The sequence below is a fragment of the Andrena cerasifolii genome, chromosome 1 (genome assembly GCF_050908995.1).
Source record: "Andrena cerasifolii isolate SP2316 chromosome 1, iyAndCera1_principal, whole genome shotgun sequence".
In the NCBI taxonomy this organism is placed as follows: Eukaryota; Metazoa; Arthropoda; class Insecta; order Hymenoptera; family Andrenidae; genus Andrena; species Andrena cerasifolii.
Window position 1 is genome coordinate 26,977,542 of NC_135118.1, and position 15,634 is coordinate 26,993,175.

General features: G+C 41.9%; 5 protein-coding genes across 7 annotated transcripts; 3 read left to right on the forward strand and 2 right to left on the reverse strand.

Annotated features, from left to right (window-relative positions):
* The first annotated feature begins 222 nt into the window (after window positions 1–222).
* Window positions 223–2,512, forward strand: LOC143373628 (forkhead box C1-A). Its single transcript, XM_076821032.1, has 2 exons — window positions 223–2,018; window positions 2,221–2,512. Exons 1-2 carry the CDS (start codon window positions 1,428–1,430, stop codon window positions 2,413–2,415), a joined length of 786 nt encoding a protein of 261 aa, XP_076677147.1. The 5' UTR covers window positions 223–1,427; the 3' UTR covers window positions 2,416–2,512.
* An 8-nt stretch (window positions 2,513–2,520) lies between these two features.
* Gmd (GDP-mannose 4,6 dehydratase) lies at window positions 2,521–7,172 on the reverse strand. The gene is made up of 7 exons (XM_076820978.1): window positions 6,982–7,172; window positions 6,554–6,796; window positions 6,283–6,475; window positions 5,971–6,203; window positions 5,684–5,899; window positions 5,225–5,293; window positions 2,521–5,147 (listed from the first exon to the last, which is right to left on the reverse strand). The coding sequence occupies exons 1-7, from the start codon at window positions 7,033–7,035 to the stop codon at window positions 5,085–5,087; spliced, it is 1,071 nt and encodes a 356-aa protein (XP_076677093.1). The 5' UTR covers window positions 7,036–7,172; the 3' UTR covers window positions 2,521–5,084.
* A 1,136-nt stretch (window positions 7,173–8,308) lies between these two features.
* Prosbeta6 (proteasome beta6 subunit) lies at window positions 8,309–9,552 on the forward strand. The gene is made up of 4 exons (XM_076821046.1): window positions 8,309–8,514; window positions 8,690–8,879; window positions 8,974–9,210; window positions 9,290–9,552. Exons 1-4 carry the CDS (start codon window positions 8,417–8,419, stop codon window positions 9,473–9,475), a joined length of 711 nt encoding a protein of 236 aa, XP_076677161.1. The 5' UTR covers window positions 8,309–8,416; the 3' UTR covers window positions 9,476–9,552.
* Mbf1 (multiprotein bridging factor 1) lies at window positions 9,530–11,394 on the reverse strand. 2 transcript variants are annotated; one of them, XM_076821069.1, is made up of 5 exons: window positions 11,139–11,394; window positions 10,973–11,048; window positions 10,837–10,888; window positions 10,396–10,556; window positions 9,530–10,309 (listed from the first exon to the last, which is right to left on the reverse strand). In XM_076821069.1, exons 2-5 carry the CDS (start codon window positions 11,045–11,047, stop codon window positions 10,154–10,156), a joined length of 444 nt encoding a protein of 147 aa, XP_076677184.1. In that variant the 5' UTR covers window position 11,048; window positions 11,139–11,394; the 3' UTR covers window positions 9,530–10,153. The 2 variants fall into 2 exon arrangements, with proteins under 2 accessions (XP_076677184.1, XP_076677174.1); XM_076821059.1 differs by having other exon boundaries at window positions 11,143–11,393.
* A 300-nt stretch (window positions 11,395–11,694) lies between these two features.
* Window positions 11,695–15,595, forward strand: LOC143373509 (phosphatidylserine lipase ABHD16A). Of its 2 annotated transcripts, XR_013086474.1 has the most exons (12): window positions 11,695–12,065; window positions 12,141–12,194; window positions 12,352–12,662; window positions 12,748–12,932; window positions 13,007–13,121; window positions 13,206–13,341; window positions 14,195–14,359; window positions 14,439–14,563; window positions 14,632–14,828; window positions 14,913–15,064; window positions 15,137–15,378; window positions 15,477–15,595. XR_013086474.1 is itself a non-coding variant. In XM_076820848.1 (11 exons), the coding sequence occupies exons 1-11, from the start codon at window positions 11,976–11,978 to the stop codon at window positions 15,242–15,244; spliced, it is 1,638 nt and encodes a 545-aa protein (XP_076676963.1). In that variant the 5' UTR covers window positions 11,695–11,975; the 3' UTR covers window positions 15,245–15,595. The 2 variants fall into 2 exon arrangements, 1 of the variants encoding a protein (XP_076676963.1); XM_076820848.1 differs by having other exon boundaries at window positions 15,137–15,595.
* The last annotated feature ends 39 nt before the right edge of the window (window positions 15,596–15,634 follow it).

A 15,634-nucleotide genomic window follows, 5' to 3' on the forward strand; every position in this document is an offset into this window, starting at 1 on the left:
AAGAAATGTCAACTTAACAAGGACCTTGCACTGTTTAGTTCTGATTAAAATCGAGGCTGTATTGTGACAGGTGTAGGTGTACCAAGCAATAGTGAAGCTCGTAGGAGGCGTCAGCGAGAGATTCCAAGCTCCAATCGTCGCCCCTCCCACTGTACCCCCGCCAGAATATTCCTCGGCACCTCACAAACCAAACCCACTTCGAAAGGGAGAAGCTTTGAAGACACAGAGGACATTGGAATCTTCGGTATTCCACCTAAATCAATTAAAAAACTGTATTCAGCAGCTTTATCAATTACCAAAGAAACTGTTCCGAAGATCAAAAGATATACTCCATCTTAGCGTTCCAATCCACGCATCCATAAACACACTTTCACCCCAGGATACTTGATCCCCAGCACCAAGTGTCACAGAAGCAAGACCACCCAATTATTTCCAGCTCTAAAAGATCCCCTCGGCACTGTCTCGTGGCTCTCGAATGTCGATCCAGCGGGATTGAATCGCGCTCCGCGGGAAGACGCAAGGTCAGCTAGATGTTCCTCCGAAGTCGTGCCCGCCCAAAGAGAGGAAGGGACACGAAGAGAGCGGTTCCGAGAAGCGGCCACCGTTTCGGTATAATTACCGCGGCTTTGTTTACGTATCGGCTCGTTTACTGGCCGGCGTGGGTGTTGGGACAGCATATGTGTAAACAGCAATAAAACACGCGCCACGGCATTGGGGGATAGGCGGACGCCTCCCTCGCGGGCAGAGAGTTCTCTGGCGAAGCGGCGATGGGCGGAGCCGCGGACCGTCCCCTGGATCCTGCGTGTCAAATTAAACACCCTTCGTTAGGGAATTGGCCCGGGCGGAGCCGCGAATCGCACCCAACAGTCAGTCATCCAAGGCAACGGGACTCGGGCTGCTTCGAGGGAGCTTGGCAGCGCTTGGACTCCCTGCCTGCAGCTCGCAACGCTAAAATACGAATTATAATACGCGATGTGAAGTGTTCTGATGGTTACGCGGCACGGTATACAGCGTGGCAGTTGTAGAATAGATGGAAATGGTAGGGTACATGTTGATGACGGTTTTTGGTAGAGCCTGAGGAGTATCGTGGTGGTCCTTGAAAGGCGAGAAGGAAACGGAATAACGCTGTTGTTAATAGACGCGTGTAAACGTAGCAGAGAATCCAGCTTCGAGTTCAGTGTTGGTAGTACCAGGCTCACGGTGTTCTGCACTGTGATGAGGATCGAGTGAGGTGAAGTGGAAATCGAGTGTCTTCGTGTTGGAACTAGTCAGATGGTATCGCCAGGTGCCTCCAGCTCGTAAACACTCGACGCCTGAGCTACCTGGAACAAACAGTCCCCAAGAAATTAAGTTCAAGTCGGAAACGTCAGAGCGCGATAGATCAAGGAAACGGTAAAACAGCAACCAGATGCTTTGATCATCCATCGATGGAGCCCACCAGTAGCTACCAGGACCACCCCTGTAGCTTTTCAAAGATCTACGGCTGTGATCTGCGAAGAAGTTACGACGCATGGAGCCAGGATGAGATGTTCCCAACGATGTGCCCTCTGCCGCCCTACTACAGCCTGGTGCCCGACGTGCTGGCCTCCAGGGGCATGCAGTTCTCGTGGGGCACTCCTCTGATGAGATACAAGCCGCAGCCGCGATACGAGAAGCCGCCGTACTCCTACATCGCCCTGATTGCGATGGCGATCAACTCCTCGCCTAAACAGAGACTCACCCTCTCGGGCATCTACAGGTTCATCATGGACAGGTTCCCCTATTACAGGGAGAACCGCCAGGGGTGGCAGAACAGCATCAGGCACAATCTGAGCTTGAACGACTGTTTCGTGAAGATACCTAGGGACAAAGTGGTCGGCGAAGACAACGACGAGGATCAGGCTGGCAAGGGGAGCTACTGGACCCTGGACCCATCTGCCAGCGAGATGTTCGAGCACGGCAATTACAGGAGAAGGAGAATGAGGAAGCAGAGAGGATTCGTAAGAGAGAAACAGGATCAGGAACGCCCGGTTGTCTCGGTGAGAGAAGTGTAAATGAAGCGTTTACAGAGCTGGGAGTGTTGGTTGTAATTGAAGAACCGAGCCTTGGTTGTTGGGTGTTGGATTAATGATAGGCCTTGCACTGGTCTTCTTTTTCTATAAAAACGGAAGAGAGTTTGGCAAAAGTTTTAGCGCAGTTGTGGTAGAATTTATATGGGTTAACGAAGAAACGTAATTCTAGGTTCCTTCGGACCTTCTGTCTGGCTTGGCGAAGGAAAAGAACGAGGAATGCGACGTGGTCGCGAAGAAAGATGCCGAAGTGGAAGCACAGGACGCGAGGGTGAAGTACACGGAATCTCGGGGGCACTGTGTGAAATCCATGATGTTCACGATTGAGAATATCCTACGGAAGTCCACAAGTGAATCGGCTATTTAGCTGGTTGCGTTCGATCAATTTTCTTCGGATCTTCTCGTGGAAGTTTACAATTTACTTGTATCGCTGGTCGAATTTAAGATATACACGGCTACAAAAACATTAATGTTTTCTTTTTCCTTTGTCCTTTGTTTATTACAAAAATGTTCTTATTTTTTTGTTTACACATCGGATACCGCGTATAAAGGTCGAAGCACTATTTAACGATAAGCGTAAAATATCATACATTGTGTACAAAAATTACAAATTAACTGATGCGTGCGAGGAAGACAGTTTGTATCTGAGAAGTTAGTTCCCGTATTCTTGCGCAGCTTGTCGCAAAATTAATAGATGTCGAACGTTAGGATAAGCGCTCTTGAGCGAAATGTCTAACAGGATTATGAAAACATACGCGATCGATTTAGTCAATTCCTTCTTCGATTAAAAACACACTCTTAGTAGCGAATTTTGAAAATTTCACTGCTCTAGGACGTTCAATTAAGGCTGCCGTCTCGCTAGACCTTGAATGTGCGCGTACGCTCACCCAAGCTAGGAAAAGCGTGTATACTTCAAAGCAGACCTGACCGCCTGCAATAGTGCAAGAAGCAGACCTAACCCGGTTTTTCCTGCTTTATCCCCGGTTTTTACTGCAATCATTTACTTGTAATATGATGTTACAGATCTATCGATGTTTAAAGGAGATATCGCGAAGTTGTCACACAAGCGTGCACCGCGGGGTCGTTCTTTAAAAATAATAATTTTTTTAATCGAAGGCCTTCATTCTTGAGGTCCCCCAAGGCCCGAGCCGAGCGACATTGTATCGCTCACCCGTCTAACCTGTCGCCTGGAGTTGCTCGACGATTATCACCGATTATGCAGAAACAGAATTTCATTTCTTTTCATTCTGCAGATTAAATTGACGGAAAATAATTTAAATTGGACTACTTTGAACGAAACGGGCTTCCAATTCTGCAAATAAATTTTATGTATAATATCGTTAATAATGATAGTTCAAATTGTGTCAGGTTTGGTATCTTTCCATCTTTTCTTCTTACACTCCCGGACCTCTCTATCTTTCATTATTGCTAATGCTACGTTCAGTGAGGCTCTGCCGCTAGACGCAGCTCTCGTGTCGTATTCCTCGCGGTGTAATAGACAGGTGTTCTGACTCCTGTTCAGTAGTGATCCTCTAGAGTTAGTGATCGGTATAACCGCAGCCATTTTGGAGCAAAACCGGAAATAACATAACCTAAACCATATCTGTCTCTTTCTATCAATATTGCTCTCTCTCTCTCTTTCTGTCAGTATTTCCGTCTCTTTCTATCAGTATTTCCGTCTCTTTCTATCAGTATTTATGTCTCTTTCTTTTTTACAGTTCCTTTCTCTGTCTACTTCCACTTTTGCTTCAAATAGCGGCAACCAATCAGCGACGATACACGTTGTTCCGATCACTGCCTACAGGATTACTACTGTCCAGAATGTGTGCGCGGTATTCTCAGTCGCTACTTATTCTTAAGCAAATGCTTCAGCATGCGGCATCCTTTAGTAGCTACTAGGTTAGTAGAGGATGCCGCATGCTTAAGCATTTGCTTAAGAATAAGTAGCGACTGAGAATACCGCCCTGTGACTTTTTCGTCCTAGTTCTTCTGGCGGCCGCTAGATTGGCGCTCAAGGAGAAAAAACTAAAAACTCTACTGACAATCGCATAAATATAAATACATGCATACATGGATTTTTTATCACGACGCCTCTGGCGACGGCCAGAGGAACCACACAGAAATCGGCATACAAAACTCGCTGGGGTAAAGGTGCTGAGTCGGAACACTTGTCTAATATTACACCGTGGTATTCCTTCAAGACTTCTAGATAGAAACAGAGAACTCTGTGGCAACAGCGCGGCAGAGACAGAGAGAACAGAAGATGTGGCAGCAATGCGTGAAAAGTTCGTCTACACAGAGTACCTGGAGATGTCACCTAAGTTCTTTTTATCGACCGCAGTAGTTTCATTACGGTCCGTCTGTTTACAAGGGACGTTTCGATCGATTCGGACCACAACAAAAATGAGTCGGCAGCCTTAATATCATTGCGTAAAAAATAACAAACGCTAAATCGTTGTGTTTATATATGTATTCATATATAACAATATATACAGTGGCGGATTTAGCAGGGCGGCTGATGAGTAGTTGCCGCCTGGGCCCCTGCTCAGTAGACGCCCAGGGCCCCGCCTCCAAAAAAAAAAATTATGATTAGATATAGGGATAGAAACACTACATTTTGTTTTTCGTACTACTACACTTGGCCCGTTTTAAGTAAACTGCCTTTTCTTTTCCTGAAAAAAATGGGCCCCTCAGAACGTTTGCCACCTGGGCCTTTTTTCTTAAATCCGCCACTGAATATATATAAATATATATAGTAATACATACAGATCTATGTCTGTAATAGAATAGAGTGGTAATGTTTAATACGATTTTTATATATGTATACATATTTCATATCATATATTAAATACTATTCTCTCCGACTACTTTATTAGTATGAAACTTCTTTAAAAAACTTATCCACAGGTTTGGCAAAATAACATTTAGACTTTCCGCAATATAATAAATGTCTATCAATTAGATATCATTGCCTCATAGAGACGTAGAATGTATTTTGAGAAATGCATCGAGTTCCTTTATAAATAAGAAATACCTTTAAGCGTTTGGATTCTTCCGCATTAGTTCTAAGTCGGAATCCATCATGTCCTTCACAAGACACTACAATAATAGATTTTGATACAAAGCTGATAACAGACAATTGTACATATGCATAAGATAAAAGAAATAACAAGTACCTCAAATGTAACTGTAGGCTTCCATCCTATTTTCTCCTTCGCTTTAGTTGCATCACCCAGAAGTACGTCCTGCACGAGTGAAACAGGTAAATGTTCATTATTTCAAATATCGTACCTTATGGTCAGGGCCGGCTTTCTCTATAAAGGGGCGCGGATGCAAGGGACCCCAAACAATTTCTCAACGGTAAAAGAACCTTTTCACGAAAAAAAAGGATAATAATAACAATAACAAAGAACAGAAAAAAATAAAAGGAATAAGCAAATGAACATTAACATATTTAAAAAAAATATTAGAAACTATATTCTAATTTCTTTTTTGCTAGTTCTGTGTTTAAATTCCAGTCGATTTAAAAAATTAAATTAATTTTACTCAAATAAAAAATTTCGTTCTCATTTTGTTCTCTCTCTTTTGACCGGCCCTGTTTATGGTGCGAAACGTGCACAGTTGCTATTGCTTACCACATCAGTTGGGCGGAAATATTTAGGATTTACTTTGACCAATACTTGTCCTGTCTGCGCATCCTGTCCTTTCTCATTCACGCCCTCGCCTTCCCATTTGATTGTGCGCCCGACATACTGAAAAGCTGCTTCTACAAATTCCTTAACACTGTGTGCCTCTCCTGTCGCTATCACATAATCGTCTGGAGCTGGTTGTTGCAACATCAGCCACATTGCCTGATACAACATAAATTCCATTAGCCTCCGACACACCGGAGAGTAATTACACGTGCGTACAAGTTTCTTACCTCGACGTAGTCTTTTGCGTGTCCCCAATCTCGCTTCGCATCTAAATTTCCCAGCTCGAGAACATCTTGTAAACCTAACTGTATCTTTGCTATCGACCTGGTCACCTTTCTAGTTACAAAGTTCTCCCCTCTACGGGGACTTTCGTGATTGAACAGTATACCATTACACGCAAACATATCGTAAGCTTCTCTGTAGTTCACCACGATCCAAAAGCTGTAGAGTTTCGCGCAGGCTGAAGTTTTAAATACCTCTGTTGTATTTATGTAAAATTCAAAGTCGATATGCAAAGTAGTATCCAATTAAGTAGTTACCATACGGAGAACGAGGATAAAATGGAGTCTTTTCATTCTGAGGCACTTCTACTACTCTGCCGTACAGTTCAGAGGTCGACGCGTGGTAAAATCTTACAGACTTCTCTAAGCCACAGGTACGTATCGCGTCCAACAATCTAACTGTCCCGACCGCGTCCACTTCGGCAGTGTATTCGCTTACTTCGAAACTGACCTTAGAAAAGAGGAATAATGTAACAGCGCGGGGAAACTTTCAGCCGGCTGATCTGAACTTCCATAAAACGACATATACCATCACATGACTTTGAGCAGCGAGATTATAAATTTCCGTTGGCTGCACAGTGCTAATTACTTTAACTAAACTACTGGAATCGGTCATATCGCCGTAATGTAACTTCATCTTCCCCTGGCGATGGCATTTCGGGTCCGCGTAGAGATGTTGAATGCGAGCGGTATTAAAGGAACTTGCTCGCCTGATTATACCGTGCACATCGTACCCCTTCTCCAATAAGAATTCTGCTAAATAGGAACCATCCTAGAAGAAACACGCAACATCGTTCCAATCCACATTCGATAAACTGATTCCACCGAAGTAGAGTTTCATTTTTGTTAAATTCATTCTATTACCTCAACAGATGGTAAAAAAAATCTACGCGAATCAATAACATAAATACTTAAAATACTAATTGGGTACAACAAAGTACTAATTGTCAACCTTACTTGTCCAGTAATACCCGTGATTAGTGCAACTCGCCTCCCGTCGCCGGTTGCCATCTCAATGAGCTGTCAAAGGATCTTAGTCCAATTTTCAAACTGTTTCGTGTAATGCCAAGTTGACTGAGCGTTATCACACCTGATAAGATACCGCTTTCCCGAGGTTGCTCGTTCCCGACGCATTCGGCAGCTGCTAGCTCGTCACATGTGATTGACGCACAGAGATCGGCGGGCTCAAGCTACGCTGATGGAGGGGGAAACACCTACAGGAGCGGTGGTAATGTGTGCGTGAGACGCCACGATTGAAGACGAACCAACGCCGGCGCCAAGCGAGTGACGCCGCGGCCAATCAGCGTCGACAACGTTTTCCCAGTGACGCTGGTTGGCCGTGGTGTCGGTCACGTTGGCGCCACTTGGCTGACTTATCGCTGGCGTCAGTACACGCACGCATTAAGGTGCGATTTCATGCTGACGCTCGACGCTCGTTTTGAGCGTCAAAACCATTCACGTGACCGACACTCAACCAACGAAAAGTGTCGAGCGGAGAAGCTAAACTGAGTTTAGCTTTTCCGCTTGACGCTGAAAGTCACGTGGACTGATTACGTGACTGGTTTTGACGCTTAAAGTGAGCGTCGAGCGTCAGCAAGAAATCGCACCTTTACCACCGCTCCTGTAGGTGTTTCCCCCTCCGCCAGCGTAGCTTAATCCCGCCAATCCCTGTATGCAGAGATGGGCAAAAAATTATTTGAAATAAAAATTTGTGTACGAAATTTATAGACGATTTATAAAGTCGCCAACCAAGGGCAACTAAGCTCTGAAAAAAGGAGTGCAAATTACAATATATTTACATATTGAAAGAAAGAAGAAAAATTACTGAGCACGTAACAACTTCATGTAATCGTCGATACGAAGGTGCCTAATCACTTCAGATTTATCAGTAGAATATTATTCCTATGTCATTTCTTTCATAGGAATTAATATTTTAAAACGGGGTATGGGGTTTTCTATTGGTTACCGCATTAGAGAGCAGAGAGGCGTGTTAACAATAATAAATAATATTCTATTGATAAATCTAAAGCGATTAGGCACCTTCGTATCGACGATTTCATGAAGCTGTTACGTGCTCAGTATTTTTCCTTCTTTCTTTCAATATGTAAATATATTGTAATTTGCACTCCTTTTTTCAGAGCATAGTTGCCCTTGGTTGGCGACTTTCTAAATCGTCTATGCGATTTGTCACTCGACCGCAAAATTTAAAATCCAGCCTTAACATCGTCAGATTCTCATGGAGACAGGCAGATTATTGGTCGATCACGCGTGCGGTAGGTGGTGTGTACGGCGAGACTGTTATTTTGCACTGCCATCTTTGCCGCAAAGTGTAGTGTCATTCACAGTGGCGAGTTGTTAAGATTTGTTATTTGCTGTAAGAATTTTAGAAACAATGGCTCTCCTGAGCGAAAATCCTGGGCGATCTTTACCCGATTACGAGACGGGAGCAGCTAAAATGAGGAGTTTCAGTCCGTATGCTGATAATGGAGGGTAAATGTTAAGGATAACCTAACCTCGTACAAACATAATGTGTTGAGTCTAAAACATACGTGCAATCGTTATTACGAGCTTGTTCTACCATTATTTGTATAGTTACTGTATGCTATTTTACTGATATCATTGCTATGGAACTTTAATAAATCTATTTCTTATGTTGCGACCGTAGGAGTGTTATAGCCCTCGCAGGAGATGATTTCTGTGTAATAGCGGCAGACACGCGTCTCAGCACAGGCTTCTCCATTTACACGCGCGAGCAACGGAAATTGTTCTCCTTATCGGACAAAACTATCTTGGGATGCTCCGGCTGTTGGTGCGATACTCTTACTTTAACTCGCCTCTTGTCTGCTCGAATGCAGGTGAAGAATCCTAAACCATGTTTTGCTTCGAAATGCGTTTTTATGTCTCGTCGAAGCCACAGCTATTTCTTGAGCTTATTCTTTTTATCGATAGATGTATAAGCATAATCACCAGAAGGATATGTCTACCCCAGCAATAGCGCAAATGTTATCAACGATGCTGTACTATAAACGCTTCTTCCCTTACTACGTTTCTAACATTCTCGGGGGAATAGACGACAAAGGTAAAGGATGCGTGTACAGTTACGATCCAATCGGTCACTGCGAAGTGACAACGTATAGGGCAGGGGGCTCTGCCGGAGCGCTTCTGCAGCCTCTCCTTGACAACCAGGTATCGGGAACGTATTATTAGGAAAACTGTAGTTCTCTTACTTACGCCACCGCTTATTAATTGAATATGCGTCTCTCAGGTTGGATTTAAAAATCAGGAAGGCGTCGAACCTACTCCTTTGACGCAAGAGAGAGCGATCGCGATCATAAAGGACGTTTTCATTTCGGCGGCGGAGAGAGATATTTATACAGGTGATTCTATAAGCATTAAAGTTATAACCAAGGACGGTATAGAGGATTCTAGCTTCGAATTGAGGAAAGATTAATGGGCCGTGGTGGGAATGATGTACCGCCAGGCTTCTGTACGAATAAAATTAACATTAAACGATATAATTAATGTTTATTTAGTAATTTCTTAATTTTATATACAACTAAAGTTGAAATATTGCTACATTATACATTAATCACTATACAAATATTTCGACGTGTGATGCTTATGATTTGTGTACATGTGTATGATAAATACTATTTTCCCGACAATGAAGAAATTAAGAGTACTACTATCGAACCAGGCGATTCATATACATACATCAATAATTTGCGTACTTCTATTCGCGTTAATACTATTTCATTTAGTCTATGCTGAATTTCAAAGAGTCCGAAAAATAAATCTCTCGTGACTGTCAATGACATATATTTGAAAAGTGTAACAAAATTGGTATATAAAGATAATTTAATTTCATCTGTTTATAATCTTCTCGGAATTAAATAAGAGTGTGCTCCTTGTATTTTATACGCGAAGGCATGTTACAATAATCTATTTTACAATACACAGTGATATATTTAATAAAATAATATTTTATCTCAAAAGTGTGTAATAAAGTAACCAAAGGCAAAGGGGAGTGGTAGTAGTTGCTCTCAGTCCTACAATTTTGCTCGCAGTTCTGTTTAGGGAACAATGTATAAGGGTAGAAAGTAGAGATTTTTTTTTCCTCCCCCGAGATTCACTTTTTCGTCCCAGGGGCTATTAACGGTTTACCACGATCTTTACCACGTAACTTTATTCCTAGTACCCGCTCGATCTTGCCGATCACCATCTGGTTAGGAATTCCACGACCCGCCTCGTAGTCATTAATGACTTGCGCCTTTTCGTTTACTTTCTACGTTTTGGAAGAAGAAGGAGATAAATTCGCATGTAAAGTGAGAGGGAAGGTAAATATTCACGTTACATAGGCGGATAATATACCGTTGCGAGATCTTTCTGCGACAATCCTTTGCCCTGTCGTCCTTGCTGAATTAATTTACCAAGATCGAGTGGGATTCTGTCGTGCTTAAGTTCCTCGGTTTCTCTGTCCAATTTAGCTGTATTTTTTGTGGTTACATGCTGCCTGTTCGTTCCGCCACCCCCTGGCAAAGAACAATACACTCTTACAATACTTACACGGCCTTCCGCCGCCTATCTTAACTTCGCCACACTTTCAGAGAGAAAGAAAAAGGAACAATAATATTCGTCGTGTTTACAGGATTAAGGATTGCATCACGTTATAACAACGTCGCACTATCATCGCTATCTGTAACATTTATACACAAACAACATCCAATTGCGAAACGGATGTTTTATCCCATAGAATGAAATCTTCCAGAGTTTCGTAAGAATAAACGACTGTCACGGCCGCGTCTTACTCACATTTTGCCTGTGTCTCAATCACGAAACCTTGACGGCGTGCAGCGTTCACCGCCTGTAAATAAACACAATTACACAACTGTGCGTGGCGCGGTCACGTCGGGCGAAATACGTCGGAATATTTGCCGACTGAAGTTACCTGCTCCGATTTAAGCACGGAGGCCTTCGGCGGACGTTTCCGGAGGGTGATAGGAGCTGTATCCCAATCTGACATTCTGAAAAACGTCCAATTGTAGCGGCGGTAATTGAATATTGTATTTATCGACGTCGCACACGTAATATGTAACTACTGTATGCGCTGTTACTTGCTTCGAATCTTCCAGCAACTTCTCTACGTTCCAAAAACCATGATCTAACGTACGGTCCCAGAATCGACCCGCATCAAAATTGTCCAATTTCACGCGAACCCCTCCAAATACGTCACTCCGATATATGCCGCCCGATAACGTTCGCGTACGCGTAAATGTTTACTTCGACCCCGGTTAATATCAATTTCCGCAATACCCTTTTTTTTCACCTATGTAAAACACCGTATTGTACGCAATGGGGCTCCTGTGTTTATCAAGTGCGCATAAAGCGGATGCGCGCGACATTTAAATCCGCACGCGTGTCGCCTCGAGTAACATACGTATGTAACTTCATTTTCCATTGGTAATTGAACGAACGCTGAATGTTTCTGTTCTCGATGACTTTCAGATTTGTCTGATAGAGAAATGAGCGCGGCTCGTGCACGACATAAGTGTGCACGAATCTGTGCAGAATATTTTAAGAGTACTTTCTGTTCGGACAAGCTGTTGGTAGCTGATCGTAAATGTATATTCAGAAGTAAGTTATCCTTAAATGATTTTAAACGATCTCTTTTTAATGAATTCCCTTTTTAACTTTCGTAAGGCTTTTTTATGAATCTTTATAAACCTGCTATGAAAGGGAAACGAAATCACAATAAATTACCAATTTAATAGTTCTTTCTCTTTAATCCGTGCTACGTGCGTATTCGACGAATTATAATCGCCGATCATACCTAGTTGCTTGTTTTCTTATGTCATGTGCATGATATGCAATGTCGCTGGTTGTATCGATTTTGCATCGGTGACTTGGGCCACGGAGCTGTTTGGAGCGTTTGAACTTCAAACAAATGCAAAATGTCTTTGATTAGGACACTTTGGAAATGTACATTTAGCCCTCGGCTTTTTAAAGTTTATAAAATAACGTTGGTCGGCCGTTTGGAAGAGGTATGTACGAATAATTACACGAGTTATGTTTGAAAGTTGTGCATTTCAGGTTATGGCACCTTTTATGTATTTCAGAAATCGTACGAACCGAAGAGCTTAGAACGATGGGGCGACAATATCGTAATTTGCGTGAGTAACTGAAAGTAATTACGAAATTTAACTGCACTAGGCAATGCTTAATATTTAGACCGGCCCAATTTAGTCACTAATTGAAAGTTTTAACTATTTTTCATTATCAGTATAATCTGCTGTGAACATTATTTATTTCTAACTCTCACGTTTTTAGTTCGCAGCGATGTGGTCGATCAGCTTGTACACTATACCGCTGGTCGCTATTTTCTGCTACGAGCGTGGTAGTTCTTTAACAGATAATGTTTATCTGTTGAGCAAATTGCTGTTCGGAGCCGGCGCAATTTTAATCGCATCGTTGGTCGCACGTAGTTGCTCTAGAGCCAACAACCCGGTGTATTTGAAATTTGTACGGACTGTAAACGAGGCGAGTGCGCATTATAACGCAGAGACAAAGGAAGAACTTCACAAGTATGACTTCGCATTTTGGGCATGGCCTGTAGATTTTAAAGTCACTGATGTGGAGAGGTAAATTTCTTCTTATTAAAGTAACAATTGTGCTTAGAATTGTTCGACGATCCAAGGATTCACCTTGTTGAATATACATTTTTAGGGACAGGGCTAGAGAGAAATTGACGTTAGAAAAGATTGCTGCTTCCAGTGGCCGACTAAAGAGGCAGACTGGTAAAGAATTTATATTCACATTGCCTTGTAAATTGTTAGCATACATTGTAGCTCACACTTTTGCTATAAAGATGATATATCCAGGGAGTGCGTCGATTACAAACTGGGCATTTCGTAAGTGTTATAGTTCACCGTTGCATGTATTATGTTGCATTATCACTTTATAACGTAACGCGTTATGACCGTAGGTGATACACTCTTGAAAGGAAGGACAGATTTAATAAAACAAGGCGGGGAGAGATACAAGCTGTTAACTGCGGATAACAACGACATTGACGTTATGTTCGTTGACCGACGTAACAGGTAATGTACACGCTAGCAACATTCTTTCCAAAGCATCGTCTCGTAACGAATTGTGTTTATGTAATCACGTGTTTGCTTCTGCAGAACAAGAAATGCGAATATATTAGTCATCACATGCGAAGGAAACTGCGGGTTTTATGAATCTGGTATTATATCAACTCCACTAAACAAGGGGTACTCTGTTCTGGGTTGGAATCATCCAGGCTTTGGTTATAGTACCGTAAGTAATACATTTGCAACTAACAAGGGGAGGACACCATGTGGTAGACACCGATTTTGATGAGTCTTGGCACGATAGATTTATGTTGAAAATAAGTAAATAGGTGTCCGAGCGTTTCAGTTAATAGGCGTTAAAGGGTCATTCTGGTAATCACGCCGCAGAATTCGGTAACATTCAGGCTTTTTTCCTCAATGAATACAATGAATAACAATGTCAAACTTCTTTTTCATTTATTAAGCTACTTGTAATGTATACGGAACAATTTTTTAAATACACTTTTAATTGTGTTTTTTCAATGTTATCTGGAGTTCAAAATTGCGCCTTTGAAAAGAATTTAGATGTAAATTATTAAAAATTTCATAGTGGCTGTGAGGTTTTGGTGGGTAAAAATTCCACACTACCCTGGCGCCCGCGGGAGATTCCCTTCTGGTGGCGTCGGGGTGCCTTTTGAAGATGTCTCCACGTTAAAGAAAAACTTTATAAATTTTTGTTTAACTTGGGGAAATTTAAATTGGCCTGCGCTACAAAGTAAGCAAACTGTGACTTTTCGTCGAGGCACAGTACTTATTTTCAACATAGATCCATCGTGCCAAGGTTCATCAAAATCGGTGTCTACCACATGGTGTCCTCCCCTTGTAAGTTATTCACTACGTACTTATAGTACCATTCCGATGAGAAGAATTGCTGTTACTCGTACACATTCTGTATTGCAAAGATGGAATTTTGGCAATGTTGCAGTTAATATGAATCATGCATCTATGTTAAGTATAATCGAAGTAATGGCAAGACTTCTCCTTCGGGCAGACTACGATCATAAAATGATAACAGTAAGACATGAAAAATGACTGCAAAGGGTGCACCGTTTCCTCTCCAAGAAGAGTATGCAATCGACTGTGTAATGCGCTTTGCGATCGATCACTTAAGATTTCCCGAAGAACAAATAATTCTTTACGGCTGGAGTATTGGTGGATACAGCGCCACGTGGGCTGCTATGAACTACCCTTCTATTCAGAGTCTCGTAAGATTTTACCACTACAGTGTTACATAAAATACTGGAAGGGCGAAGTGGTTTTAAATCGTGGCGATACATGTTTCAGGTATTGGATGCTACATTTGACGATATACTTCCATTGGCTATGACGACAATGCCATCGTTTGGAGGCTTGGTACGGAACATTATCAGGGACTATTTCAATTTGAACATAGCAGAGCAATTAAATAGGTGCAGTATAACAATTCAGTGAAACTTTGTGTATGAAAATATATTTAATCGGTCGTTTGATATCACAGGTATAATGGCAGTGTATTGCTTATACGAAGAACCGAGGACGAAGTAGTATGTACACCGAGTAACACTTTATCAGGGAATCGTGGTAACATGGTGCTTAGAAAGCTTTTGAAAAGACGCTACCCACATCTTTTCTCGGACAGTTTGGAGTGCGATCCGCTTGTGCCGACATTTTTATCGGCTGATGTTGCTACCAGAAGTAAGAGGCCATCGATTATATAGTATTCAAGCTGATCTTTGAATGTTATATACAGCGTAACGATATGTTCCCACTTCTTTGCAGAATCCATAATCGAAACAGTAAAGCCGGACGAGAAACGATGCTCGGAATTAATCGCAAGGGATATAGAAAACAACGGTAAAGCTATAAGTTATCCTTCTACTCTCGGGCAAGACTGTGATCCTAAAGTAAAGCAACAGCTCATTCTGTTCTTGGTATGTACATGCGATCGATAGAAATTGAATTTTCATCAGTACTTCCTAATTCATATATTTATATCGTTCTAGATAAACGTGTATATGAAAGATCAATCATCATCGCACTGTGCGCCGTTAGCAGTGGATTTGTTTCATCCTGGTTGGGATCCAATGTCTACAACGTCCAAAATAGCATAAGTTAATGGAAGGGTACTCCGTGATATTATAATTTACTAATTACTAGGAGGTTTATCGGAAGTTCTTATTTTCACAGTAGAAGGAACTTATGAGTCATAATACTTTTCAATGCATTTGATGTTAAGTTTTTATAAGTAAGCGTTATTTATCCTATACCAATTTCAGTCTATTTTTCATATCCCAAATTCATAAAAACGATGAATTTAAGTGTTTTTTATATTCGCTATTCAAGCTCGAATCTAGTCCGATCTTTGGTATGTATGGTCTGGAAATTGCACGTCTTCGACAACAAGAAAAGAGAATTACAGTATACGCTACAATATAATCGTATGTTCTTATGAAAAAAGAAAAGCCTCTAGAGAATTTGACACAATAAACGTGGTATCCATC

What these genes read in the sequence shown, in the direction of transcription:
- LOC143373628 (XM_076821032.1), top strand. Translation starts at nt 1,428, where the DNA reads ATGGAGCCCACCAGTAGCTACCAGGACCACCCCTGTAGCTTTTCAAAG. An exon ending in AGGAACGCCCGGTTGTCTCG is followed by an intron (nt 2,019 to 2,220) that starts GTGAGAGAAGTG and finishes ACGTAATTCTAG; the next exon opens with GTTCCTTCGGACCTTCTGTC.
- Gmd (XM_076820978.1), bottom strand. Translation starts at nt 7,035, where the DNA reads ATGGCAACCGGCGACGGGAGGCGAGTTGCACTAATCACGGGTATTACT. An exon ending in TCACGGGTATTACTGGACAA is followed by an intron (nt 6,797 to 6,981) that starts GTAAGGTTGACA and finishes TGTTTCTTCTAG; the next exon opens with GATGGTTCCTATTTAGCAGA. An exon ending in TTATCCTCGTTCTCCGTATG is followed by an intron (nt 6,204 to 6,282) that starts GTAACTACTTAA and finishes TTAAAACTTCAG; the next exon opens with CCTGCGCGAAACTCTACAGC.
- Prosbeta6 (XM_076821046.1), top strand. Translation starts at nt 8,417, where the DNA reads ATGGCTCTCCTGAGCGAAAATCCTGGGCGATCTTTACCCGATTACGAG. An exon ending in CCGTATGCTGATAATGGAGG is followed by an intron (nt 8,515 to 8,689) that starts GTAAATGTTAAG and finishes TTGCGACCGTAG; the next exon opens with GAGTGTTATAGCCCTCGCAG. An exon ending in TCTTGTCTGCTCGAATGCAG is followed by an intron (nt 8,880 to 8,973) that starts GTGAAGAATCCT and finishes TTTTATCGATAG; the next exon opens with ATGTATAAGCATAATCACCA.
- Mbf1 (XM_076821069.1), bottom strand. Translation starts at nt 11,047, where the DNA reads ATGTCAGATTGGGATACAGCTCCTATCACCCTCCGGAAACGTCCGCCG. An exon ending in CCGTGCTTAAATCGGAGCAG is followed by an intron (nt 10,889 to 10,972) that starts GTAACTTCAGTC and finishes GTTTATTTACAG; the next exon opens with GCGGTGAACGCTGCACGCCG. An exon ending in GATTGAGACACAGGCAAAAT is followed by an intron (nt 10,557 to 10,836) that starts GTGAGTAAGACG and finishes GTTCTTTGCCAG; the next exon opens with GGGGTGGCGGAACGAACAGG.
- LOC143373509 (XM_076820848.1), top strand. Translation starts at nt 11,976, where the DNA reads ATGTCTTTGATTAGGACACTTTGGAAATGTACATTTAGCCCTCGGCTT. An exon ending in TGGTCGGCCGTTTGGAAGAG is followed by an intron (nt 12,066 to 12,140) that starts GTATGTACGAAT and finishes TATGTATTTCAG; the next exon opens with AAATCGTACGAACCGAAGAG. An exon ending in AACAGCTCATTCTGTTCTTG is followed by an intron (nt 15,065 to 15,136) that starts GTATGTACATGC and finishes ATATCGTTCTAG; the next exon opens with ATAAACGTGTATATGAAAGA.